The sequence below is a fragment of the Thalassophryne amazonica genome, chromosome 10, assembly GCF_902500255.1.
Source record: "Thalassophryne amazonica chromosome 10, fThaAma1.1, whole genome shotgun sequence".
NCBI classification, from domain to species: domain Eukaryota; kingdom Metazoa; phylum Chordata; class Actinopteri; order Batrachoidiformes; family Batrachoididae; genus Thalassophryne; species Thalassophryne amazonica.
In genome coordinates, this window is record NC_047112.1 from 49172922 (window position 1) to 49200408 (window position 27487).

Genomic DNA, 27487 nt, shown 5'->3' on the forward strand with positions numbered 1-27487 from the left:
CATGTTCCTTATTTTCTTTCATACATAACAATGAAACTGAACTCAGTTTCCAAATATTGGACATGGTATTGGACAATACATTATCAGTAAAATCTTCTTCCAGAAATGTAATTTAGTTACCGTGCGTATAATATGAAAAATATGTACACTTGCTCAATAAGTTTAATATTTTTTAGATATTAAAAAATGTATTCATTTGTGTTTATTTTTGAACATATATTAAATTTTGTACTTAAAGTTCAGGAGTGACAGTAATGTAGAGCAGGAATGCAGGCTTTAATAATTTATTGCACATAACATTTTCAATACATTCATGTAATTCATGACTATCATGCCTATGATTTGTTATATATTTGTTAAAAAAGTGCTTAAGAAAAACTGTGTTGGTCTTCAGGTAAGTCATACTTTCCTTCAGAATCCACAGGAAAAGCTTACAAATCAAACAATTAAATAGTTTGTGTTTTGTTTTCTTAAACCAATGAAACGCCCACTCATAAATACCAGTTAAGACAACAACATCAACACCATCAGCGGACTCATTCCTTTGTGCAGACACCAAGAATACAGCCCTCACAGTGGTCCGGTTCGTGTGGACTTTGGACATTAACTCTCTCAAATGGCCTGTTTCTGTTGGTGGGGGGTTCATTGTAGCACTTGATTCTGATCTTCTCCATCAGTTTGTCCAGGAGGACTTCAGTATTCTGGCTGGTGATCACCGGCTTCTCCATTGGGGCGTCGGAGCAAAGCTTGCAGTTTTGGCGGAAGAGCCTCACTTTGACGGTTCCCTGTCCACATCTCAGCTGCATGTGGAAGAGGACCATCACACGGTTAGAAGGCCATCCTCTTCCACATTTACTGCATTTGAACCTGAAGAGAACACAATGGAGTGCGGCCATTATTGTGGTACAGAACACAGAATTTTTTCAATTTTTTTGGTTAAATGATATTTATTTGTTTATTTTACTTTCAATTACATCTAAATAGATCCTTGTCATTTGATTGGTGGATTCTATGTCACGTGACATTCATTAGTTGTCTCATTTTATGGGTGATGTCCCTATTGTGCATTTTGGTACTATTTTCCACCGTGCATTTTTATCTCACACATTTCGCTTGGTTGCATGCCTCCATTAGTTTTTCATAAAAATGCTTCCATGATGATACAAAATCACAGTGACATCTTCAGTAGCTTTTGAAGTGCTGTCAGATGAAGAATTGGGCAAGTTCTTGTCACGATTTTTCACTACAATGAAGAAATCTGATGTGACACACACACACACACACACACACACACACACACACACACACACACACACACACACACACACACACACACACACACACACACACACACACACACACACACCTGAACTTCAGCCAGAGTGAACTGTTGGGTCCTGCTGCCCTCCGATTCCTGCTCTGAGGTGAAACACCTCTGTAATGTTAAGTGAGATGTCAAATGATACAAATCTATTTAGTTGTCATTTAAAACAAATAAATGTTTTCTACTTGTGTAGTGGAAACAATATATGCACAAGTTGAAAGATGGAAGGTATTACTCAACTTGGCTGGTACCATGTCGAATAGAATGTTCTACCTTTCAACTCATGCAAATATTTTTTTATCACTGCACTCATAAACATTCATTATTTGCATACTAATTAATTTAATATTGTTGATCATATTTGCCCTGAGATCTGGTTGTGGTTTGTACATAGTACCTGCCTTGTTCTGTTTCCTTCTGTGGTTCACTTCACCCTGAAGCTGTACGTATAACTGGTGGTGCAACATAACAAAGTTGCATTCTGCCAAGTTTCTCTATTCACATACACATTTGTGTAACTCCACAGGCATCCTGGTGGCTTCCCTCACCTGTCCTCTTCTTGCAGTCAGGAATTTGTTGAGAACTACTGACTCCAGAGAGATTTTTCAGACAGATACAGTTTGGTTTTCTTAATGACTGATTTAAATGAAGTCCAAGACATATTCAGTGACTTGGAAATGTTCATGCATCCACCGCCCCCACATGCCTAAAGAAAACTAGCTCCAAATTTAGGAGTACCAATTATTGTGATACAGGAATGTAGTGTACATATTCATAAAGATTTGTGCATTATTTCTTGGGAAATTTTCAAAAATATCAAAAAATGCTCCCCCCCCCCCCCCCCTTGTGTTAAAAAGTGAAAAAAAAAGAGAACCCTCTTTATCCCCCCCCCCGAATTGGATATGCCTCAAAAGTTAATGGTTTATTCTTTGGCCATACCCAATTCTTTCACCAGAATTCAAGAAAATCTGTTGAGTAGCTTTTACATAATCCTGCTAACCTGCAGACGAACAGCACAGCTTTAAACATTACTTTCTTGGTAATGTTTAAAGAGGGTAATTTTAGAAATTTTAAGACTGAGAATCCGGAATTACTTTTTCTTAAATGCCGTAAATAAACCAAATAAACCACGAGTGTGAATACTAGTTATAGGTATGTATACACAGTTGTTGAAATGTACTGACCGTGCGGTGGTGTTCCTGATATATTTCTTCCATTCCTGGGCGGGGGATTCTGCTACAATAGAATCATCAAACTCCAGCCTCCAGGTGTCTCCTCGTTGGAGCTTTTGTATTTTACTTTGGAAGACATAAGTCCAGTTGGGTGAAGCCATCCTGTTGGAACTGCTGATGACTGAAACAGAGACTCTGTCAGCTGATGTGTTCTACACCGAAACAGCTTGTGACAATGACACATCGTCCTCAGGATGACAACATATAAAGGCTGGAGGAAAAGGAAACTTAAGGAAATCCTTAAGTTTAAGTTTCAATTTTCCTCATATTACATTCTGAGCCTGGTAAATATGTACATTATGTAATGTCTAGAGGACAAAAGGTTCAATCCCGTTATCAGTACGGCACATCTCCCAAAAAGGTCACAGTTTTAAGGTCGCAGTAATGTTTAAATCATGGAACTTTAGTGCTGAGTTTCCTCACAAAACATAGGGGGGATAAAACCCCTAAACACTTAAACATGAAAGGCATCACAGGGCTGATGGACACCCTGCACACTCTACACAGCACAACTACTGTATAACTATAATAAATTATATAAATGTATTATAAACATACTCGCAAATATACATGTCTGTAATGTTTTTTTTTAACTATGTATGACTTCTGTGTGACTTCATTATGAACTCATTCATACCAATCAATCACAAATATATTTCTGATCAATATATGCTTCAGATAATCCATCGAGGCTTCTTGGTTGTTGAGATATACAAAAAAGGGTGTTTTTCAGACTATGTTTTCCTTGACTTTTGACCAAACTACTCCAAAATCTAATCATATCTAGATATCTGTCCAAGTAATATTCCCACCAACTTTGAAGGAAATCCATGCAGCCGTTTTTGAGTTACCTTTTCCACAGTCACACGCCAGTGAAAACAATACCTTGCTATCACCGCTTGGGAGACAAGCAGGGTAAAAATTTAAAAGATGGAATAATCACGACATACTCACCAACTGGCTTTAGGATCTACTGTTTTCACATTTTGCTTGAAGCCTTTACATTTTGCATAATCACAAGCATGTGAACCTGACAATATTCATAATCACTGCTGCAGACCTCATGGATTTTTAACAGAACACTAGACATAATTCAGTATTGTGGTTTTCTTGTTTCATGGCTGAATGTTGCACTTAGTGACCAGACAGGTGGGAGGTCAAGGTGAAGGATCAGCATTTGTCTTGCTCACATCACTATCACAAAGTTGACCTTGAAGTATTCAGAATATAGGGTATACGAGGTCTCTTAGATAATAAACCGACCCTTTTATTTTTTTTTAACTATATGGATTTGAATGACATGCGATTACACCAATCATGCTTGAACCCTCGTGTGCATGCGTGAGTTTTTCACGCGTCGGTGACGTCATTTCCCTGTGGGCAGGCCTTGAGTGAGATGTGGTCCCGCCCTCTCGGCTGAATTCCTTTGTTTCACACGCTGCTCGAGACGGCGCGCGTTGCTTTATCAAAAAATTTTTCTGGACCTGTGAGGAATATCCGAGTGGACACTATTCGAGAAATTAAGATGGTTTTCGGTGAAAGGTTTAACGGCTGATGAGAGATTATGGGGTGTTTCTGTCGCTGTAAGGACTTCCCACGGAGTGGGACGTCGTGCAACGCTTCCAGGTGCCGTCGTCGGCCTGTTTCGACCTGAAAACATCCTAATTTAAGGCTTAATTCACCCAGGACATCGTGAGAGAACAGAGAAGATTCAGAAGAGGCCGGCATGAGGACTTTATGTGGACATTCCACTGTTTAAGGACATTTTGTAATGAAAGACGTGCGCGCAAATTCGCGGAGTCGTTTCCGTGACGACTCGGCGAATCTGTGTGCGCCGCGACAGGAAAAACACCTCCGTGTTGAAAACCATTTGTAAAATTCAGGCGGCTTTTGATGGCTTTCAACAAGTGAGTAACTGAGAAGTTGTTTAACAGCTTGGGCATGTTCCAACGTGCCCGTTAAGGTTTCCAACGGAGGTGTTTTTCCTGTCGCGACCCCCCGCGGTCGGGTCCAGCCCGACATGCGACTCTGCCCGCACCTTCTTTCATTACAAAATGTCCGTTAACAATGGAATGTCCGAATAAACTCCTCATGCCAACTTCTTCTGAAAGTTCTCTGTTCTCTGACGACTTACTGGGTCAACAGAACCTGAAATGTGGAAGTTTTCAACTTGAAACGGCGAGACGCTGCCGCCTCGAAGCGCAGATCACCGTCAGGCGCCGTGGGCCGTCCTTAAAGCGACACTTACAGACCAAAATCTCTCATCAGCCGTTAAAATTTTTACAGAAAACCAGCTGAATTTATTGAATGGTGTCCACTCAGTTGTGCCTTACAGTTTTTGAAAAAATTTCGATCAAACAAAGCAGCAGTCTCTGAGCCATTCCTAAACAATGAAAAAAACGACGAGGGGGTGGGCGACTCCTCACTCAAAGACTGCCCACAGGCGAATGACGTAACCGACAGGCGTGAAAAAACTCTCGCATGCCCACGAGGGGTCAAGCATGTCTGATGTAATCACACGTGATTCAAATCCATATGGTTTTTGAAAAAATAATAAGGTCGGATACTTTTCTAATAGACCTCGTATACATGAAAATGATAATGACTGCACAGTGACATTGATGTGTGAAAGTAAAGCACTTTGAGTGTCTGCCTTAGATGGAAAAGCACAATATAAATGCAGTTCACTAAGAATATCTTGCATTTCAGCAGAAGTGAAAATGAAACTGTAATTTGTTGCAACACTACACCTGCTGGCCTTGTGTGTAAGTCCAGCATTGGTCTGCTACTGGTGTGTGTGTGTACAAGATATTTGAAAAACGGCTGGACAAATTTATTTCAAATGTTGTGAGAGTATTATTTGGAAAGATATCTATTGGTGATGATATTTTGGAGTAGTTTGGTCAAAGATCATTTGATGAAGTCATACTTAGTCAAAATACCATTACATACAAATGTAAATTTACATGTATATTATATCATGGTGTGTATGCCTTTAATGTTGACATTTTACTTTAGTAAAACTCAGTCAATAAATACCTAGAACTCCTTCTGAGATGCCATGGCTGTCTTGGTGGCTTCCCTCACTGGTCTCATCCTGCACAGTCACTCAGTTTTTGAGAACTACCTACTCCATACAGATGTACCATACAATGTCTTAATAATTAATGTAAATGAAATCCAAGACAGCTTTACTGACTTTCAAATGTTCATGTATCCATTCTCACTTACATGTATACCACCAAAGACACAGGCCAATATTTTTCTTTACATACGAGGTCTGTCAATAAAGTATAGGTCCTTTTTATTTTTCAAAAACTATATGGATTTCATTCATATGTTTTTACATCAGACATGCTTGAACCCTCGTGCGCATGCGTGAGTTTTTCCACGCCTGTCGGTGACGTCATTCGCCTGTGAGCACTCCTTGTGGGTGGAGTCGTCCAGCCCCTCGTCAGAATTCCTTTGTCTGAGAAGTTGCTGAGAGACTGGCGCTTTGTTTGATCAAAATTTTTTCTAAACCTGTGAGACACATCGAAGTGCACACGGTTCGAAAAATTAAGCTGGTTTTCGGTGAAAATTTTAAGAGCTGATGAGAGATTTTGAGGTGATACTGTCGCTTTAAGGACTTCCCACGGAGCGAGACGTCGCGCAGCGCTCTCAGGCGCCGTCGTCAGCCTGTTTCAAGCTGAAAACCTCTACATTTCAGGCTCTATTGATCCAGGACGTCGTGAGAGAACAGAGAAGTTTCAGAAGAAGTCGGTTTCAGCATTTTATCTGAATATTCCACTGTTAAAGGAGATTTTTTTAATGAAAGACATGCGGGCGTATTGCAGCGTTGGCTCGCAGCCGCTGCAACGCTCCGCCACAGGAAAAACACCTCCGTTGGAAGCCTTAAGGACAAGTTGGAACATGTCCAGCTGTTAAACAATTTCTCATATACTCACTCCACTGAAAGCCATCAAAAACCGCCTGGATTTTACAAATGGTTATCAACACGGAGGTGTTTTTCCTGTGCCGCCGCACCGCGCCGGCTGCGTCCCGACGCGCGGACCCGTCCGCACGTCTTTCATTAAAAAAATCTCCTTTAACAGTGGAATATCCGGATAAAATGCTGAAACCGACTTCTTCTGAAACTTCTCTGTTCTCTCACGACGTCCTGGATCAATAGAGCCTGAAATGTGGAGGTTTTCAGCTTGAAACAGGCTGACGACGGCGCCTGAGAGCGCTGCGCGACGTCTCGCTCCGTGGGAAGTCCTTAAAGCGACAGTATCACCTCAAAATCTCTCATCAGCCGTTAAAATTTTCAACGAAAACAGCTTACTTTTTCGAACCGTGTCCACTTCGATGTGCCTCACAGGTTTAGAAAAACTCACGCATGCGCACGAGGGTTCAAGCATGTCTGACGTAAAAACATATGAATGAAATCCATATAGTTTTTGAAAAAAATAAAAAGGACCTATACTTTATTGACAGCCTTCGTATGTATGCATAATTTATCTCACAATCACACATACAGATGATGATAAAATTATTAGCCTCTTATGAAATTTAATGTTTTCTTCATTTTCTTTCTCAGCAAGGGTGGTGGCCAAGTGGTTAGTGTGCTTGGTTTCACTGTGGAAGGTTCCCGGTTCAAACCCCACCACTTCCACATTTCTCTGTGTAATGTAGAGTTGTGTCAGTAAGGGCATCCGGTGCTAACATGCAGATCTACTGTGGTGACCCTGAGTGAGAATGAGGGAGCAGTCGAAGGGGCTTTTATTTTTCTTTTCCAATACTGAGTGTTATCTTACAATGTACAAACAGTATAAAAATCTCAGTAAGGGTTTGAGTTGTCACTTAAGAAAGCATCAGATCAATCACTTTTTTTGTCCCAAGAAGGGAAAGTAGATGTGCGGCAGAAGGACAAATGAAATGAAATATAGATCACAGGATAAAGGACAATAAAATGACACAAACAGTGAGCTAATAAAACAATCTGAACAAAAAGTAATATAAAACAAGCAAATAAAAGCTACCTTTTCCTTCTGGGAAGAAGGAGGGAGATGACAGAGGGTACAAAAGAATATTTGAACCTGTTTGTGTTGACTGGTGGGAGTCTGGGGAGGATGTAAAAGGCAAGAACAACCTAACAGGATATATTTTGCTTTCTTAAGGTTTATTTATTTATCTATTTATTGCAAACATCCTGCAAAGAATCCTCTGCACAATCAGTTATTTTGCTGTTAACATTTACCACCTGATTCAGTAAGTTTTCTGTTTGGCCTCATGATACTGAAACCAACAGATAAAAGAATGCGAGAACAGACTCCACAATGACAAAGATCAAACAGCATCATCCGGGTTCTGCCAACTTGAAATTTGGGGTTTCCTGAGACAAAAAATAAGTTGGTGGCTTTTTTTACACACAGTTTCTATATTATACCAGCCAAGTGGCCACCGTCTGTTTGTGGGTGTGCAAAAATTAAAAGCACCTGCTTGCAGCAGAATGCAGAAAAAAACAAAAAGGTCTGTGTGCATGCGACTGGGGAGAGTTGACATTTGCCGTTTGGTATGATTATGTACTTTGGGTCAAGAGTGAATGCTGCAAAAATGGAAAGCTGATAGTCGTGACGGCCAAGCACTGGACAATTACTTGGATGCCTAGTTCTACATTATCCATCTTTGCGTGTTTGATCATTCTTTGGTGTAGTTTGTTTATTTTACTTTTTTTGTTATTAGTATTATAGCTAAAGCAGACTGTCACCCCTCTGAGTCTGCCCTGCTTGAGGTTTCTTCTGACAATTAAAGAAAAACACCTGAGGGAGTTCTAACTAATTGTCAACATGCTTGCTCTGTCGTTATCCTTGAATTATGTTGTGATTTGGCGCTATAAATAAATTGAATTCCCAAGTATTTGTATGACTCCACTATTTTAATGTTCTGGTCATCAGTCACTGTAATATGATTAATTGGACTGCATTTATACAGCACTTTTCCATCTGAATCAGAAGCTCAAAGCACTTTAAAATGATGCCTTGTATTCACCCATTTGCTCTCACACACTCACACACCAATGTCAGGGTCAGTACTGTGTGGAGGGATGCATTCTGAATGCCCTTCTTTATTGTGGCTTCCACATGATTAAAAAACAAATATTTGAAGATGGATATATTTTGTAAACAAAATCAATCAGAGGTGTCACCAGATAAAATTTTTCAAAACACGAAGTAATCATTACTAATTACTGCACAATTAGTTGGGTCAAAATATAAATAATATAATTAATAGTACTCTTATTTCGAAAGTGCATAGGAAGAACATTCGTCGTTATGGTAACGCATACCATGACCACGCAGCAAAATAGAGGCTTTAGAAGCTTTGAACCCGCAGCTCGAAACTACACTATGTAATGTCTATGGTATGCACTCATTGCGCTCGTAGAGGACGTCTGCTGGAGAAGAGTCGGTAGTGCAACCAAGAGAATAGAGTCGACGGAGAGAAACAGTGCGACGTCATCAGTAGCGTGTTTAAGGGAATGAACCAAGCTTCGGCACCTGGTACACACTGCTTCATGATAAGGAACCGGTCGAGTTCCACACACGATTTGCATTGTTGTTGTCAGAAGTAACCGCTAATCTCGTGTTTTTTTTTTGTGGTATCGGTATTTTGACAAACGATGGAGGCATCACATACATACCAAATACGACCGAATCATCAGAACAAGTAAGTTAGTTAGCCTTTAGCTTTAATTTTGCTAGTGAGAACCACGTCCTTTTGTAGTCTTGTTTGGCACTATACACACACACACACACACACATATGTATGTATTCAGCGACTTGGAAATGTTCGTAAAGGAAACTTCAGATGTGTTTTACTAAAGGGTACCCATACTTCTGCATTCAGTTAATTTGTCTGTTTTTGTAATTTAATTATATCATTTTGTTTCTCACCGTGAGTTTAAAGGGAACTGTTTTTATGAACGTTAACACAGGAGCCAGAATTACTTTTTTTAAACTTAATGTCCTAAAAACTTAAAATGTATAAAAGCCAAGTTAGACAAACCCACATTTTTATTTAAAATTCAACACTAATTTAAAAGACAAGTATAAAAACACAATACATTTGACAGTACATATAAAATTCTGAGGATAACACACACACACACACACACACACACACACACACACGCGCGCACACACACACACACACACACACACACACACACCACAACACACACACACACAAAATCCAAGACTTAATTCCACTGTGGTTCTTAACAAATAAATAAATAAATGTGTACACACACACACACACACACACACACACACACACAACATATATATATATATATATATATATATATATATATATATATATATATATATATATATATATATATGTATATACACACATACAACCCCAATTCCAATGGAGTTGGGATGTTGTGTGAAATGTAAATAAAAACAGAATGCAATGATTTGCAAATCCTCTTCAACCTATATTCAATTGAATGCACCACAAAGACAAGATATTTAATGTTCAAGCTGATGGACGTTTTTGTTTTGTGCAAATATTTGCTCATTTTGAAATGGATGCCTGAAACACATTTCAAAAAAGCTGGGACAGGGACAACAAAAGACTGGGAAAGTTGGTGAATGCTCAAAGAACACATTTTTGGAACATTCCACAGGTGAACAGGTTAATTGGAAAAAGGTGAGTGTCATGATTGGTTATAAAAGGAGCATCCCCAAAAGGCTCAGCCATTCACAAGCAAAGAGTGGCGAGGATTCACCACTTTGTGTGAACAACTGCGTGAAAAAATAGTCCAACAGTTTAAGAACATTGCAAAGGAATTTAGGGATTCCATCATCTGTAGTCCAATATATAATCAGAAGATTCAGAGAATCTGGAGAATTTTCTACACGAGTGGTAAGGCCGAAAACCAACATTGAATGCCTGTGACCTTTGACCCTCAGGCGACACTGCATTAAAACCAGAGGTGTCAATCCGGCTTCAGAAAGTAAAACCCTCCATGTGTTGCTTCTACCTGTGCACCTAAAACAGGTGATCTCAATAATTAGCTCATCCACCTGCCTGAAGAGTTGAACTAATTACAATCAGCTGGTTTCTTGGGAAGATGGAACAAATATGTGGCTGGACTTACTTTCTGAAGCTGGATTTGACACCTCTGTTAATAACTGACATCATTGTGTAAAGCATAGGTGTCAAACTGATTCCAGAAAGGGCCAAGAGGGTGCAGGTGGTCTTTGTAACCACCAACTCCAGCAGGTGATTTCACTGATAAACTCTTCCCATCTGCTCAAAGTGATGTTCATCAGTGAAATCACCTGCTGGAGTTGGTGGTTACAAAGAAAACCTGCACCCTCTTGGCCCTTTCTGGAATCAGTTTGACACCTATGGTGTAAAGGATCTTACTGTGTGAGCTCAGGAACACTTCAGAAAACCATTGTCAGTTAACATAGTTCGTCGCTATATCTACAAGTGCAAGTTAAAACTCTTCCTTGCAAAGTGAAAGCCATACATCAACAACATCCAGAAACGCTGCTAGCCTTCTCTGGGCCCAGAGCTCATTTGAAATGGACAGACGCAAAGTGGAAAAGTGTGCTGTGGTCTGATGAGTCCATATTTCAAATTGTTTTTGGAAATCATGGACGTCGTGTCCTCAGGACAAAATAGGAAAAAGACCATCCAGATTGTTACCAGCGCAAAGCCAGCAACTGTGATGGTATGGAGGTATGTTAGTGTCCATGGCATGGGCAACTTACACATCTGTGGTGGCACCATCAATGCTGAAAGGTACATCCAGGTTTTGGAGCAACACATGCTGCCATCCAAGCAACGTCTTTTTCAGGGACGTCCCTGCTTATTTCAGCAAGACAATGCCAAGCCACATTCTGCACATGTTAGAACAGCGTGGCTTTGTAGTAAAAGAATACGGATACTAGACTGGCCTGCCTGCAGTCCAGACCTGTCACCCATTGATAATGTGTGGTGCATTATGAAGGGCAGAATATGACAATGGAGACCCTGGACTGTTGAACAACTGAAGTCGTACATCAAGCCACAATGGGAAAGAATTCCACCTACAAAGCTTCAACAATTAGTGTCCTCAGTTCCCAAACACTTATTGAGTGTTGTTAGAAGGAAAGGTTGCTTGATTGAGGGGGGGGTCTGGGGCGGGTCAGAAAACTAGTCAGTGTCTGGTGTGACCACCATTTGCTTCACATAGTGCAACACATCTCTTTCGCATAGTGTTGCTCAGTAGCCAGACACCATCGAATGTGAGCATTTGCCCACTCAAGTCACTTACGATGATGAACTGCCGTCAGGTTGAGACCCCGATGAGAATGACAAGCATGCAGATGAGCTACGCTGAGACAGTTTCTGACAGTTTGTGCTGACATTCTTTGGTTCTACAAACCAAATGTTCTTGCAGCAGTCCGGGTGGCTGGTCTCAGACGATCTTGGAAATGAACGTGCTGGATGTGGGGGTCCTGGGCTGGTGTGGTTACATGTGACCTATGAGGCCGGTTGGATGTCCTGCCAAATTCTCTGAAACACCTTTGGAGACGGCTTATGGTAGAGAAATGATCATTTTATTCACCAGAAATTGCTGTGGTTGGCATTCCTGCAGTCAGCATGCCAATTGCACCCTCCCTCAAAACTTGCAACATCTGTGGCATTGTGCTGTATGATAAAACTGAACATTTTAGAGTCGCCTTTATTGTGGCCAGCGTAAGGCACACCTGTGCAATAATCATGCTGTCTAATCAGCATCTGGATATGCCACACCTGTGAGGTGGGATGGATTATCTCAGCAAAGGAGAAGTGCTCACTAACACAGATTTAGACAGATTTGTCAACAATATTTGAGAGAAATAGGTCCTTTGTGTGTCTATAGAAAATGTTTCACATCTTTGAGTTCAGCTCATGAAAAAATGGGAGCATGTGACCAACATTCAAGAGATTTCCAGCACTCCCATACCATACTCATATTAACTGTTTCTGCTTATAGCCATTCACAGTGTGGGTGAAAGCTGACTGAAGTCTTTTTTTTTGTCTTTTTGATGACTGATAATTATTCGGCAGGTTTAAGGCAGCTGTTGTGAAGACATGTATTCATGAAATTGTGAGAGAGCGGCTACCTGGACTACGGTATGACCCAGAGGAAGTCCCACAGTTGTCTTGTTCTCTGGCAGAGTATATTAAGGACAAAGTGAAGAGTGAGTGATCCACTTTTGCCATTCACACGGTCTGTGCTTTTTGCTCCTTTGCTGCTTTATCTCAGAAGTGTGCAGTGCAGTAAGTGTTCCAAATGATGGTTATATGTAGTATTTTAATTGGAGTGAGATAGTGCCAAGTTAAAACTAAAGTAAGAATTGATCAGCAATATTTGGGCCCAGGCGGCACGGTGGAATAATAGTTTAGCACTGATGCCTCACAGCAAGAAGGTTGTGGGATTGCTTCCTGTCCTTTCGGTGTGGAGTTTGCATGTTCTCCCTGTGTTTGCTTGGGTTCTCTCTGGGTGCTCCGGCTTTGTCCCACATCCAAATATTTGTCTGTCTTTATGTGGCCCTGTGACATACTGGCATCTTGTCCAGGGTGTTCCCCGCCTCACACTCTATGACTGCTGGGATAGGCTCCAGATTCCCCCTCTCCCCCCCGTGACCCCTAGTTGGAGTAAGCAGGTATCGAAATGGATGGATGGAATATTTGGACCCTGTCTTTGCAGTATACATTTAACATACATACAGTGCATCTGGAAAGCATTCATTATTTCACTTTTTCTACATTTTTTTTATGTTACAGCCTTATTCCAAAATGGAGTAAATTAATTTTTCACTCAAAATTTTCCTCAAAATGCCCTATAATGACAGCATGAAAAAGTTTTTTTTTTTTTTTGTAAATTTATTAAAAATAAAAAACTAAGAAATCACAGGTACATAAGTATTCACAGCCTTTGTTGATGCACCTTCAGCAGCAATTACAGCTTCAAGTTTTCTTGAATATAATGCCAAAAGCTTGGCGCACCTATCTTTGGGCAATTTTGCCCATTCCTCTTTGCAGCACCTCTCAAACTCCATCAGGTGGGATGGGGAGCATCGGTGCACAGATATTTTCAGATGTCTCCTGAGATGTTCAATCGGATTCAGGTCTGGGCTCTGGCTGGGCCACTCAAGAACATTCACAGAGTTGTCCTGAAGCCACTCCTTTGATATCTTGGCTGTGTGCTTAGGGTCATTGTCCTGCTGAAAGATGAACCGTCAACCCAGTCTGAAGTCAAGCGCGCTCTGGAACAGGTTTTCATCCAGGATGTCTCTGTACATTGCTGCATTAATCTTTCCCTCATCCTGACTAGTCTCCCAGTTTTTGCTGCTCAAAAACATCCCCACAGCATGATGTTGCCACCACCATGCTTCACTGTAGGGATGGTGCCTAGTTTCCTCCAGACATCATGCCTGGCCTGCACACCAAACAGTTCAGTCTTTGTCTCATCAGACCAGAGAATTTTGTTTCTCATGGTCATAGAGTTCTTCAGGTGCCTTTTGGCAGACTGCAAAGATGGTTGTCCATCTGGAAGGTTCTTCTCTCTCCACAGAGGAATGCTGAAGCGCTGACAGTGACCATCGGTTTTTTGGTCATCTCCCTAATGGCCCAGTCACACGGCACTTAATGAAGGACAACGAAGCCCGGATGAAACAAGAAATCTGGACTTTCGTTGACTTGCGTTGGCAATCGTTTAACCTTTGCGCAGCTTCGTTCCTGCATCTGGCGCTTCATCAGGATTTTTAAACTGTTGAAAAATTTGAACAAGGGCAACGAAAACCTCAATTTGTCTGTGTTTTGTTTGCTGCTGTTCTTGATGTTTTTTTAATCGCTTGTTTAGTTTTTGTAATGTTATTGTTTAATTGACTTCATTGGAGCAGCTGAATGTTTTCACACAGTGCAGAAGCCAGTTTCTGAGCACTGAGGCTGCTGCGGTGTTCATGTACCGTTGGAAATTACAGGGCAAACTCAGCCTGCTCAGCTGCATCTCATAGTGGAGTGCCCCAGCATGCAATCATTTCGAATTGATGCAAAAGTTTCATATTTGGTATCAATTTGAAGGTAAGGATTCATAGAACAACTGTGGTTCAAGCTCTCCTGTCAAATTTATAATTTTTAAGAAATATTTTTATATTTTTATTTATTTTATAAAATATTTCAATATAATTATATTTTCACATTTTATATAGCAGAAAAATAAAGAAACATATCAAAATGATACAATTTACCATGCATTTTTATGAGAGTTTTGCCTATATACTTATCCCCTTTGGTGTAGGTTACTCATCATGATCAGGACACTTTGCACTCTGTGTCTACAGAATGGATGGAAATTCCCAGCATGAGGTGGAAGATAATGTCCATATACTAGCTACAAATTTTGCACTTTTCACTATCTGGATTTTCATATAATCTTGGATATTAAAATAAATATATGTTAATAAGAGTTTATGGAATAATTCACAAATAACAACAACAACATGCATTAATTATTTTAATTTGGTTTATAAGAGAATTCAAATATATCAATATTTCAACTCCACTTGATTATTCAGAAAGTATTACCTAACTAGAAGCACTCAGAGAGTGCAAACCTCGGCCAAGGCCATGGGGTCACTGACGCCATAACATCTACACGCTGTGGAATCATTGAACCTAAAAAAGTCTAACGATGTTTGCTCAGTAGTAAAAAAAAGTTTCATCTGCTGTGACTGGATAGCATGTATCCTTAGCGCTTGGCATCACAGTTTATTGCAACTTGCACCTTTCCCAGAAGCTACTGTCATCTGAGCACTGATATTGATATTGCATGTGCTTATAGACTTAAACAAATAAGAGACAAGATTCAATTTATTATTCAACTAAACTGCAAATATATGATTTTTTTAACATTTATGAAACACTTCTCTAAACAAGGCCATAGGGTCACTGACCCTAAAGAGATTCCCTCCTTGGCACAGTGATCTATTTCTTTTTGTCTTTCTCTAAAATTGTGTATAATAATCATTAGATTATTAATATATAAACAAAAATAAATTTAAGAAATATTACAATTTGAAAACAAATGCACCCGAACGTGATGCTAACTTTTAACATTGAAAATGCCATAGACATGCTAACGCGTTAGCATCGGGATCCGGATCGTGATCCGGATCACCACTAAAATTTAATCACTTGTTCCTCTTGTCATTTCCAACCACTCCACAAAATGTCATCAAAATCCGTTCAAAACTTTTTGAGTTATCCTGCTGACAGACAGACAAACAAACAAACGCGTCCGAAAACATAATCTCCTTGGCGGAGGTAAAAATCCATGTCAAAACCTATATTACACAGAAATTATATAAGATAGCCTTTATCCTAACACCCCAAAATTACAATTTTTTAAGGTGGCCATTAAAAAAATAGGTTAAAAACAAGACCATTCAGAGATTTCTGACGGCTGCAAGTTCAGATCCGGATAACCTCCAAAATTCATTGGAGTCTTCCATGCTCTAATATCTATCTGTGGTGCAAATGTGGTTAGAATTCCTGAAGTAGTTTTGATGTAATCCTTCAAAACTTATATGAAGGGAAATCTTGATGTAGAATCTGTATCCGGATAACCTCCAAAATTCATTGGAGTCTTCCATGCTCTAATATCTATCTGTGGTGCAAATGTGGTTAGAATTCCTGAAGTAGTTTTGATGTAATCCTTCAAAACTTATATGAAGGGAAATCTTGATGTAGAATCTGTATCCGGATCACCTCCAAAATTCAGTGGAGCCTTTCATGCCCTGATCTGTGGTAAAAATTTGGTGAGAATACGTGAAGTAGTTTTGAAGCAATCCTTCAAAGCCTGTATAAAGGGAAGTCTTGATCCAGAATCTGGATCCAGATGGCTTCCAAAATTCAGTGGAGTCTTCCATGGCCTCATATCTATGTGTGGTCCAAATTTGGTGAGAATTTAATTTAATTAGCTTATAATGCGCCAAATCACAGCAAAAGCCATCCCAAGGCGCCTTACATAAAACAAGTCAACATAAAATTGAATAAATAATTAAAAATGAATAAAAAATTAAAATACATAAAAACAGAAGTAAAAGAATAAAACAAATAAAAATAAAAACTATCCATAAGAAAGAGAATAAAAATAGGTTTTGAGTCTTGACTTAACAATGTCCACAGACTCAGACTGCCTCACGGTCGCAGGAAGACTGTTCCACAGGGTGGGTGCATGATACGAAAAGGCTCTTTGACCTGCTGACTTCTTCTTCACCCTGGGAACACAGAGAAGTCCCGCATCCTGCGACCGCAAAGCCCGGGCCGGCACGTAGAGTTCCACCAGATCACCCAGATAAGATGGCGCCAGTCCATGAACAACCTTATAAGTCAATAACAAAACCTTAAAATCTTAGAATCAGTGAAGTAGTTTTGAAATAATCCTTCAAAGCCTATATAAAGTGAATTCTTGATCCAGAATCCAGATCTGGATCACCTCCAGAACTTAGTGAAGTCTTCCATGCCCTAATATCTACCTGTGATGAAAATTTAGTTAAAATCCGTGCAGTAGTTTTGATGTCATCCCGCTAACAGTATCTTTCAAAGCCTATGTAAAGTGAAACTTGATCCAGAATCCGGATCCAGATTTGGATCACCTCCAAAATCTAATGGATTCTTCCATGGCCTAATATCTATCTGTGGTGAAAATTTTGTCAAAATCCATGCAATAGTTTTGACGTAATCCTGCTAACAGACAGACAGACAGACAAATAAATAAATGCTGATCATTTTATTACATCCTTGGCAGATGTAATAATAATGGGAGAGCTTGACACTCGAACCATAATTGTTCTATGCTCTGTATTTCCTACAAAACAATACCAAAAATGAAACTTTTGCATCAGTTTGAACTGAAAATATAAAAATTACATTTGCATGGCTCCCCCACTATTGAGATTTTTTTTTTTCGGGAGTGCACATGAGACAACAGCAGCATGATCACAATGACAAAAAACAAACAAACTCAGCAACCTGTCTTGTAGTTTTATGTAATATGATCCTTTCCATGATGACAGCCTGTCTGTCCCACCCATGGGTGGGGCTTATCCAAAGAAATAATTTTTTAGGCTTATTACAGAGCTTGTACAAGCTTCCTCTGAGAAAGTATGCTTATTACTTTGATGTTACATTTATTACACTGCATTGCAGCTGCTATGAAGAGCAGTCAAAGATTTCAGATTGTCACCCTAAATAATGAGTTTTGTAATTTTTCACTCGTGCTTAGCCACTTTTGTATATTAGTCAGTACTTGAGTAGGCACATGGAAACACTATTTTACCCATCAGATCCAAAGGAATCATTCAGTCCAGATAATTTTATGCATATTTGTGAGCCATTACCTGAGTGTATGCATAATTGTCAAGTCAGTCAGATCAGTAGTTTTTGAGTTAAGCAACATGTGGCAAGGCAAAAATATATCACTGTACTGTGCTACAAATGATCCATTTGACATGCTGCTGGGAAAGAATTATGTTTGAAAGGTCTGGCTTTTTACTCTTCAAACATCCCATATCAGGTGCTTTTGTATTTGACATAAACTGCTATGTTTGGTGGAGGCTGATGAGAAAAAGAAGTAGAATTTCAATTTAATATTTAAATGTAATTAGAGGAAATAATGAATGGACTATAATGGCATTAAAGTACATAAATGATCTAAAATTTAAATCAGTCTGACAATGGCAAATTATTTGTCTCTTCTTCACCAGCTTTGGGGTTTGACAGATATAAGCTGGTTGTGCAGGTGGTGATTGGAGAACAACGTGGACAAGGGGTCAAGTAAGTCAACATAATCTACTGGTAAACAAAAGGCGGTTGTTGTTGTCTTCCTTTTTCATTCTGCTTGATACAATGATGATGATTATTGTACTGGTACATCAAAAAGCCTTTTGTTGGGGTGATGTGAACATAGAGCTAAAAAAAACAAAACAAATTCTCTTTATGGGAACAAAACAGTTGTCAGGGTATTTGTCAGTAAATTCACTGAAGCCTTTTGTGTTCTGATGCTGCTTTTGGAAATAAAAACAACTAGCTGTGTTCTAACCTAACTAGGGCTGCCACAAATGACTATTTTGATAGTCGATTAGTCAATGATGATTTTTGTGATTAGTTGACTAGTCGGATCATACGTAATTTCCTAAATTTAAGGTCTGCAGCATTTTCCGAGATACATCAGGGGATGAAAACATGAACATTTCCAAATCAGTGACTGTTTCTTAGACTTCATTTACATCAGTCATTCAGAAATACAAACAGTGTGGTACTTTATAGTAAATCTGTGTCAGGTAGTCAGTTCTCAATAACTAAATGCCTATACTGGAAGGAGAAAAGTGAGGGAAGCCACAAGACACAACTCTGGAAGAACTTTTGGCTTCTGTGAGTGGAGAAACTGGAAATAGTGCAACATTTTGGTTTTTATCTTCATTTTACAGTACATATAGTCCCAACTTTTTCTGATTTGTGGTTGTTTCTGTTGCATTTCTGAAATTAACTGCTATAAAGAAAAGTGTGAACATTTTATTGTGTTTTAAAACTTTGTGGAGCAAACACCAAACTCTTATAAAGAAGGAAAGAATACATGGACATGTGCAGGAAAACTTTGATATAAACTGAACAGAACAATGCAGGCTGATTAGACTCCCCATAATTTTTGTATAAATAAATCAGAATAAAATAAGAGGTAACTCACTTTGAAATGAATAAAACATATAGCTGCAGCTTATAATAACTTTGAAAAATAACAAAAATCAGCAGCTTGTATTTTTATTCTGACTCCAGTTCATTTTAGTGTGATGAAGTCATTTTTAAAAGTATTTTTTTTTCTCCTCATCACTCACGTTTTGTGCTTGAACACTAATTTTTGCTCAGTTCATTTATATATTCTCATTTTTTTCAGGATGCTTTTAAGGATATTTAACCGTTTATTTCATCTCATTATCTCATAAATTCAGTATACGATGCGCACATGGTGTGAACAGGACGGTGCCATCAGAATGCACGGTTTTGTTTTGTTTTTTGTTTTAAAAAAACGCCTTCACTCGGGTTAAAATCCTCTCTCTCTCTGCTTCGTGCTCGCTGTCTCACGTGCACTGGTTCTCAGCAGAATGTAATGTCTCGTGCCTCCGGAATCTCCCTCCCCTACCCCCTCCCTCGTAGTCTGTAGCCAGTTGACTACACACACACACACACACACACACACACACACACACACACACACACACACACACCGACAGCTCCTTCGGTAAACTGCGCATTTTAGACGGCTATGAACAAGTCGGCCACTGTTTTAATCGGCCGTCTTATCCAAATTTGAACGTCCAAATGATGGCAGGGCAGCTCACTGCCTAAAACTATGAATTGAGAGAAAAACAGACTTAAAATAAACGACTCGTCGACTACTAAATTAGTTGCAGACGGTTTCAATAGTCGACGTAGTCGTGACTGGTCGACTAGTTGTGGCAGCCCTAGTTCTAACCACACTACCACATTGGCATTTCGGTAAATAGACTATTGCTAGTTCTGCTTAGAAAATTTAAAGTGGTGGGGGGGTCGGGAGGTGTTATAATATTTTGGAGATGAGATGTCGGTATCTTTTGATTGTGAGGGTAGCGATAGGAAAAAGTCATGAAAAACCCAACTGTGGCTGCCAGTGTGATAATAAATTACAATAATCATTATTCTGTTTGGTAAAGGGGGAGTCTTTACAGGGGCTTGGTAAAATGCATTCATGCTCAAATTCAAATGTGTTTGAGATAGGGTCATAGAATGTCCACTTTAAAAGTGGTAAAACTCAAAGAAAACCTCTTCAAGTTATCATGGGCTCAGGCATCATTACCATGTTCAGTAAAGTGGATGGTCCTTAGAGGATCTTGATCAATCCTGGTGATGCTCAAATTCAAAGTTGTCTGAATACACTTATTTGGGTTGTCTAGCTCATATTTACACTGTAAAACTCAATGAGTTAGTGGAACTCAAACCATTTGAGGAAACCGATTGCCTTAAACCATTTGAGTTGGCCAACTTAAAATAATTTTCAAAAATGTAATTTAAAGTTTTAGTAACTTAACAATTTATAGTTAATTAAACCTATGTAAATATAGCTTATGTTTTTCAATAAAAAAGTGACAAATTTCTGCCTAAAATTTTGCATTACATTTTGGATTAGATTTTGATGCATTGTTTGGTTTACTTGTTGACTGCGTTGTGTTGTTATGACTCTGCCCATTTGCTCCCCTCGGGACGCGAACTCACAATCGCCGGCCTAGAAGTTGGACTCTCTGACAAGAAGGCTAAAACCCAGGGCTCTGGCCTTGTGACCATAGAATTCTTTTGAGCTGTTGGGAGTGAGGTTTAGTAACTACACATGCACAGCGACACCTGCCGGCCTCCGTTACATAAACTCAATTAAAATGAGTGAATGGAATGCACTGGAAATACATCACCAACACTTAAATGCCCCAAAACCTTAGGGCCCTGTCCCACTGGCGTTTAGGAGGATTTGTGGATGGAATGCACACAAAAGTGGCCCACATCCGCCAAACAACCGCAATAACCGTGTAACATTCCTGTATGAGTCGGCTGCCATCCGAACACGTCCATGATCATCCGCAGAGGCACGCATGTCCGCAGCCAGGATTTTTGAGCGGCTCAAAAATGGTATGTCGCGCATGCAGACAGAGTGGGCACGGATGGAGCGAGTGCATCACGGCCGCTGTGCCCCTCATGGGGGCGCCTCCGCGGTCAACTTCGCTTCTGTTCCCTGTTATATCCGCTTTTCTTCCTCATGTATTCGCTGATCCACCCTGGGACATTTGTCATTTCCGCCCACCTTTGTTGCGGACGCTCAGCTTTTGTCTCCTCATTTCATGCGCAAATCCTCCTAAACGCCAGTGGGACAGGGCCCTTAAATGCACTTAAAGGAACTGAGTTGTTATGACAACAATTCATTTTTGAGTTAGTTAAATTAATGGAAATGAGTGACTATAACTTTTTTCAAAGTTTGAGTTACATTTAACAGTGTAGAGAAAATCTGCTAAAGTTTGTTCATGTTATCGCCACAGAAAAGTTTGATGGATGCACTGATGGAGCGCATATCTATGTCCCTCTTTTGCCCCAAAATAGCAGTAACTATCATATCAACAAGCATTCTCTCTTTATAAAACTGCTCTACAGAAGCATAAACCTTACTTACAACAGAGCCTTACCTTTTATAGTGAGCTGTATGACAACATTGCATTCTTCACATACACTGAACTCACATTAATAATTTATTGACAAGCAGCTAAATATTATAGCCTATCCAGTACAGTGCTCTCCATGCCTGTTTATGGCAGGAACTAACAGAGCTGTGACATCATCACAAAAAAACAAAAAAACACCCAATTAAAGAATTGACCAGTTGTTCTGCTTGCAGGAAGGAGAATTAATAGTTTGCCAGAAAGCAAAAGAAGAAGAATTTGATCACAGCACCATTTTCGGTCTCCTTGTCTGACATTTGTAGAACCTTGCTAGCAGAAACAGTGAGCAGTAGCTGCTAACTGATGTGGATTGACTACATCTGTACTTTCTGATCATTTTATTACAAATATCTGAGATAATGTAGCTTGCTGCATTGACGGACCATCTAAGAAGTTTGTGCTGTAGTATTTCAGTTGACTGAAATACTACAGCACTACAAATACTACATACTACAAGAAAGACATGAAAATTTCACTAGAAAGTAAAATTGTCATGTCTTTTTTATTCATATGTTGCCTCCGTTAGCAGATATCAGTAGCTTGTTAAGGTTCTCTCCACTGTTGCTCCTTAGTTACAGTAGAACTATGCCATGAGCCACCAGTCATGGAAACCACTGCCCAGTCCACAAAATCAAGACATTAACGACGGCTTCACGCATGCCTATGAACAAAACACCGGTTAAAACAATGTCGTCCAGTGAGCCGATACCGATATCTCTGCAGCTTCTCTCCCCCTGCCATCCCCTCATTACCCCATCCCCGTAGAGACGGTGCCTGCTCCCAGACTACCAATAACCAGCAAAAATCTATTTAAGCATAAAAATTCAAAAAGAAAAAATAATATAGCACCTTCAACTGCACCACAGACTAAAACAGTTAAATGTGGTCTATTAAACATTAGGTCTCTCTCTTCTAAGTCCCTGTTGGTAAATGATATAATAATTGATCAACATATTGATTTATTCTGCCTTACAGAAACCTGGTTACAGCAGGATGAATATGTTAGTTTAAATGAGTCAACACCCCCGAGTCACACTAACTGTCAGAATGCTCGTAGCACGGGCCGGGGCGGAGGATTAGCAGCAATCTTCCATTCCAGCTTATTAATTAATCAAAAACCCAGACAGAGCTTTAATTCATTTGAAAGCTTGACTCTTAGTCTTGTCCATCCAAATTGGAAGTCACAAAAACCAGTTTTATTTGTTATTATCTATCGTCCACCTGGTCGTTACTGTGAGTTTCTCTGTGAATTTTCAGACCTTTTGTCTGACTTAGTGCTTAGCTCAGATAAGATAATTATAGTGGGCGATTTTAACATCCACACAGATGCTGAGAATGACAGCCTCAACACTGCATTTAATCTATTATTAGACTCTATTGGCTTTGCTCAAAAAGTAAATGAGTCCACCCACCACTTTAATCATATCTTAGATCTTGTTCTGACTTATGGTATGGAAATAGAAGACTTAACAGTATTCCCTGAAAACTCCCTTCTGTCTGATCATTTCTTAATAACATTTACATTTACTCTGATGGACTACCCAGCAGTGGGGAATAAGTTTCATTACACTAGAAGTCTTTCAGAAAGCGCTGTAACTAGGTTTAAGGATATGATTCCTTCTTTATGTTCTCTAATGCCATATACCAACACAGTGCAGAGTAGCTACCTAAACTCTGTAAGTGAGATAGAGTATCTCATCAATAGTTTTACATCCTCATTGAAGACAACTTTGGATGCTGTAGCTCCTCTAAAAAAGAGAGCTTTAAATCAGAAGTGCCTGACTCCGTGGTATAACTCACAAACTCGTAGCTTAAAGCAGATAACCCGTAAGTTGGAGAGGAAATGGCGCCTCACTAATTTAGAAGATCTTCACTTAGCCTGGAAAAAGAGTCTGTTGCTCTATAAAAAAGCCCTCCGTAAAGCTAGGACATCTTTCTACTCATCACTAATTGAAGAAAATAAGAACAATCCCAGGTTTCTTTTCAGCACTGTAGCCAGGCTGACAAAGAGTCTGAGCTCTATTGAGCTCAGTATTCCATTAACTTTAACTAGTAATGACTTCATGACTTTCTTTGCTAACAAAATTTTAACTATTAGAGAAAAAATTACTCATAACCATCCCAAAGACGTATCGTTATCTTTGGCTGCTTTCAGTGATGCCGGTATTTGGTTAGACTCTTTCTCTCCGATTGTTCTGTCTGAGTTATTTTCATTAGTTACTTCATCCAAACCATCAACATGTTTATTAGACCCCATTCCTACCAGGCTGCTCAAGGAAGCCCTACCATTATTTAATGCTTTGATCTTAAATATGATCAATCTATCTTTGTTAGTTGGCTATGTACCACAGGCTTTTAAGGTGGCAGTAATTAAACCATTACTTAAAAAGCCATCACTTGACCCAGCTATCTTAGCTAATTATAGGCCAATCTCCAACCTTCCTTTTCTCTCAAAAATTCTTGAAAGGGTAGTTGTAAAACAGCTAACTGATCATCTGCAGAGGAATGGTCTATTTGAAGAGTTTCAGTCAGGTTTTAGAATTCATCATAGTACAGAAACAGCATTAGTGAAGGTTACAAATGATCTTCTTATGGCCTCGGACAGTGGACTCATCTCTGTGCTTGTTCTGTTAGACCTCAGTGCTGCTTTTGATACTGTTGACCATAAAATTTTATTACAGAGATTAGAGCATGCCATAGGTATTAAAGGCACTGCGCTGCGGTGGTTTGAATCATATTTGTCTAATAGATTACAATTTGTTCATGTAAATGGGGAATCTTCTTCACAGACTAAAGTTAATTATGGAGTTCCACAAGGTTCTGTGCTAGGACCAATTTTATTCACTTTATACATGCTTCCCTTAGGCAGTATTATTAGATGGTATTGCTTAAATTTTCATTGTTACGCAGATGATACCCAGCTTTATCTATCCATGAAGCCAGAGGACACACACCAATTAGCTAAACTGCAGGATTGTCTTACAGACATAAAGACATGGATGACCTCTAATTTCCTGCTTTTAAACTCAGATAAAACTGAAGTTATTGTACTTGGCCCCACAAATCTTAGAAACATGGTGTCTAACCAGATCCTTACTCTGGATGGCATTACCCTGACCTCTAGTAATACTGTGAGAAATCTTGGAGTCATTTTTGATCAGGATATGTCATTCAAAGCGTATATTAAACAAATATGTAGGACTGCTTTTTTGCATTTACGCAATATCTCTAAAATCAGAAAGGTCTTGTCTCAGAGTGATGCTGAAAAACTAATTCATGCATTTATTTCCTCTAGGCTGGACTATTGTAATTCATTATTATCAGGTTGTCCTAAAAGTTCCCTAAAAAGCCTTCAGTTAATTCAAAATGCTGCAGCTAGAGTACTGAAGGGGACTAGAAGGAGAGAGCATATCTCACCCATATTGGCCTCTCTTCATTGGCTTCCTGTTAATTCTAGAATAGAATTTAAAATTCTTCTTCTTACTTATAAGGTTTTGAATAATCAGGTCCCATCTTATCTTAGGGACCTCGTAGTACCATATCACCCCAATAGAGCGCTTCGCTCTCAGACTGCAGGCTTACTTGTAGTTCCTAGGGTTTGTAAGAGTAGAATGGGAGGCAGAGCCTTCAGCTTTCAGGCTCCTCTCCTGTGGAACCAGCTCCCAATTCAGATCAGGGAGACAGACACCCTCTCTACTTTTAAGATTAGGCTTAAAACTTTCCTTTTTGCTAAAGCTTATAGTTAGGGCTGGATCAGGTGACCCTGAACCATCCCTTAGTTATGCTGCTATAGATGTAGACTGCTGGGGGGTTCCCATGATGCACTGTTTCTTTCTCTTTTTGCTCTGTATGCACCACTCTGCATTTAATCATTAGTGATCGATCTCTGCTCCCCTCCACAGCATGTCTTTTTCGTGGTTCTCTCCCTCAGCCCCAACCAGTCCCAGCAGAAGACTGCCCCTCCCTGAGCCTGGTTCTGCTGGAGGTTTCTTCCTGTTAAAAGGGAGTTTTTCCTTCCCACTGTAGCCAAGTGCTTGCTCACAGGGGGTCGTTTTGACCGTTGGGGTTTTACATAATTATTGTATGGCCTTGCCTTACAATATAAAGCGCCTTGGGGCAACTGTTTGTTGTGATTTGGCGCTATATAAAAAAAATTGATTGATTGATTGATAACTAGCTGTCACATCTAATAAAGTAAAATATAGTGAATATTTCACAGAAGCAGTTATTCTTAAAAGGTGGTACGGTATTGCGTTGTACTGAGTGTTCTTGCAGTATTTTCTGTGTTTGAACCTTGGGAAATAGTAGAAGAAATCCTGTTGTATCTTTCACCAGGATGTGCTCCAGGTTCTTGTGGGATGCCGACACAGACAATTATGCAGAAGATGTTTTCACGAACGTAAGCATCTGTGTTCTTCATTCAAGCATGAGTGGAAATTAAACTTCACAGATACCTTTTTTTAAAATTGTATTTTCTTTCGCAGGAAAGTCTGTTCTGTGTGGCGGCTGTTTTCGGAGCATATTACTACTGAAGACATGCTGGATGGCATCACTGGCACTTCAGGCTGAAGTAACTATATTTCACATCATATGTTAATACAGAAAATTTTCACATTAAAAAAACAACTGACAAAGCACTTGCAAGCCTCTTCAATTATTTGCAGGTGCCTTTTTTTCAGGATATTACCAAATTAATGGTCAGTAGCTGTTTTTTATTCCCGCTGAACACTGTGTCCTCTGTTTAATCAATCAATCAATCAATTTTTTTTATATAGCGCCAAATCACAACAAACAGTTGCCCCAAGGCGCTTTATATTGTAAGGCAAGGTCATACAATAATTATGTAAAACCCCAACGGTCAAAACGACCCCCTGTGAGCAAGCACTTGGCTACAGTGGGAAGGAAAAACTCCCTTTTAACAGGAAGAAACCTCCAGCAGAACCAGGCTCAGGGAGGGGCAGTCTTCTGCTGGGACTGGTTGGGGCTGAGGGAGAGAACCAGGAAAAAGACATGCTGTGGAGGGGAGCAGAGATCGATCACTAATGATTAAATGCAGAGTGGTGCATACAGAGCAAAAAGAGAAAGAAACAATGCATCATGGGAACCCCCCAGCAGTCTACGTCTATAGCAGCATAACTAAGGGATGGTTCAGGGTCACCTGATCCAGCCCTAACTATAAGCTTTAGCAAAAAGGAAAGTTTTAAGCCTAATCTTAAAAGTAGAGAGGGTGTCTGTCTCCCAGGAGAGGAGCCTGAAAGCTGAAGGCTCTGCCTCCCATTCTACTCTTACAAACCCTAGGAACTACAAGTAAGCCTGCAGTCTGAGAGCGAAGCGCTCTATTGGGGTGATATGGTACTACGAGGTCCCTAAGATAAGATGGGACCTGATTATTCAAAACCTTATAAGTAAGAAGAAGAATTTTAAATTCTATTCTAGAATTAACAGGAAGCCAATGAAGAGAGGCCAATATGGGTGAGATATGCTCTCTCCTCTGTTTACTGTCACATAAATTACTGTACATATTTGTAGTTGTGTAAAGAGAGATTTTGTTTTTTTTAATTTACATTGTGAGTATATAACAGAAGAATAAACACATATTGTGC

General features: G+C 39.6%; 2 protein-coding genes across 2 annotated transcripts; one reads left to right on the forward strand and one right to left on the reverse strand.

The window, feature by feature from the left end:
- Positions 1–466: 466 nt before the first annotated feature.
- si:ch211-276k2.2 (receptor-transporting protein 3) lies at positions 467–2686 on the reverse strand. The gene is made up of 2 exons (XM_034179979.1): positions 2509–2686; positions 467–867 (listed from the first exon to the last, which is right to left on the reverse strand). The coding sequence occupies exons 1-2, from the start codon at positions 2655–2657 to the stop codon at positions 537–539; spliced, it is 480 nt and encodes a 159-aa protein (XP_034035870.1). The 5' UTR covers positions 2658–2686; the 3' UTR covers positions 467–536.
- A 6379-nt stretch (positions 2687–9065) lies between these two features.
- tctex1d2 (Tctex1 domain containing 2) lies at positions 9066–26499 on the forward strand. The gene is made up of 5 exons (XM_034179980.1): positions 9066–9264; positions 12652–12785; positions 18357–18426; positions 26220–26283; positions 26369–26499. Exons 1-5 carry the CDS (start codon positions 9218–9220, stop codon positions 26414–26416), a joined length of 363 nt encoding a protein of 120 aa, XP_034035871.1. The 5' UTR covers positions 9066–9217; the 3' UTR covers positions 26417–26499.
- The last annotated feature ends 988 nt before the right edge of the window (positions 26500–27487 follow it).

What these genes read in the sequence shown, in the direction of transcription:
- si:ch211-276k2.2 (XM_034179979.1), bottom strand. Translation starts at nt 2,657, where the DNA reads ATGGCTTCACCCAACTGGACTTATGTCTTCCAAAGTAAAATACAAAAG. An exon ending in ATCAGGAACACCACCGCACG is followed by an intron (nt 868 to 2,508) that starts GTCAGTACATTT and finishes TGTTCTCTTCAG; the next exon opens with GTTCAAATGCAGTAAATGTG.
- tctex1d2 (XM_034179980.1), top strand. Translation starts at nt 9,218, where the DNA reads ATGGAGGCATCACATACATACCAAATACGACCGAATCATCAGAACAA. An exon ending in CGACCGAATCATCAGAACAA is followed by an intron (nt 9,265 to 12,651) that starts GTAAGTTAGTTA and finishes ATTATTCGGCAG; the next exon opens with GTTTAAGGCAGCTGTTGTGA. An exon ending in CAGAAGATGTTTTCACGAAC is followed by an intron (nt 26,284 to 26,368) that starts GTAAGCATCTGT and finishes TTTCTTTCGCAG; the next exon opens with GAAAGTCTGTTCTGTGTGGC.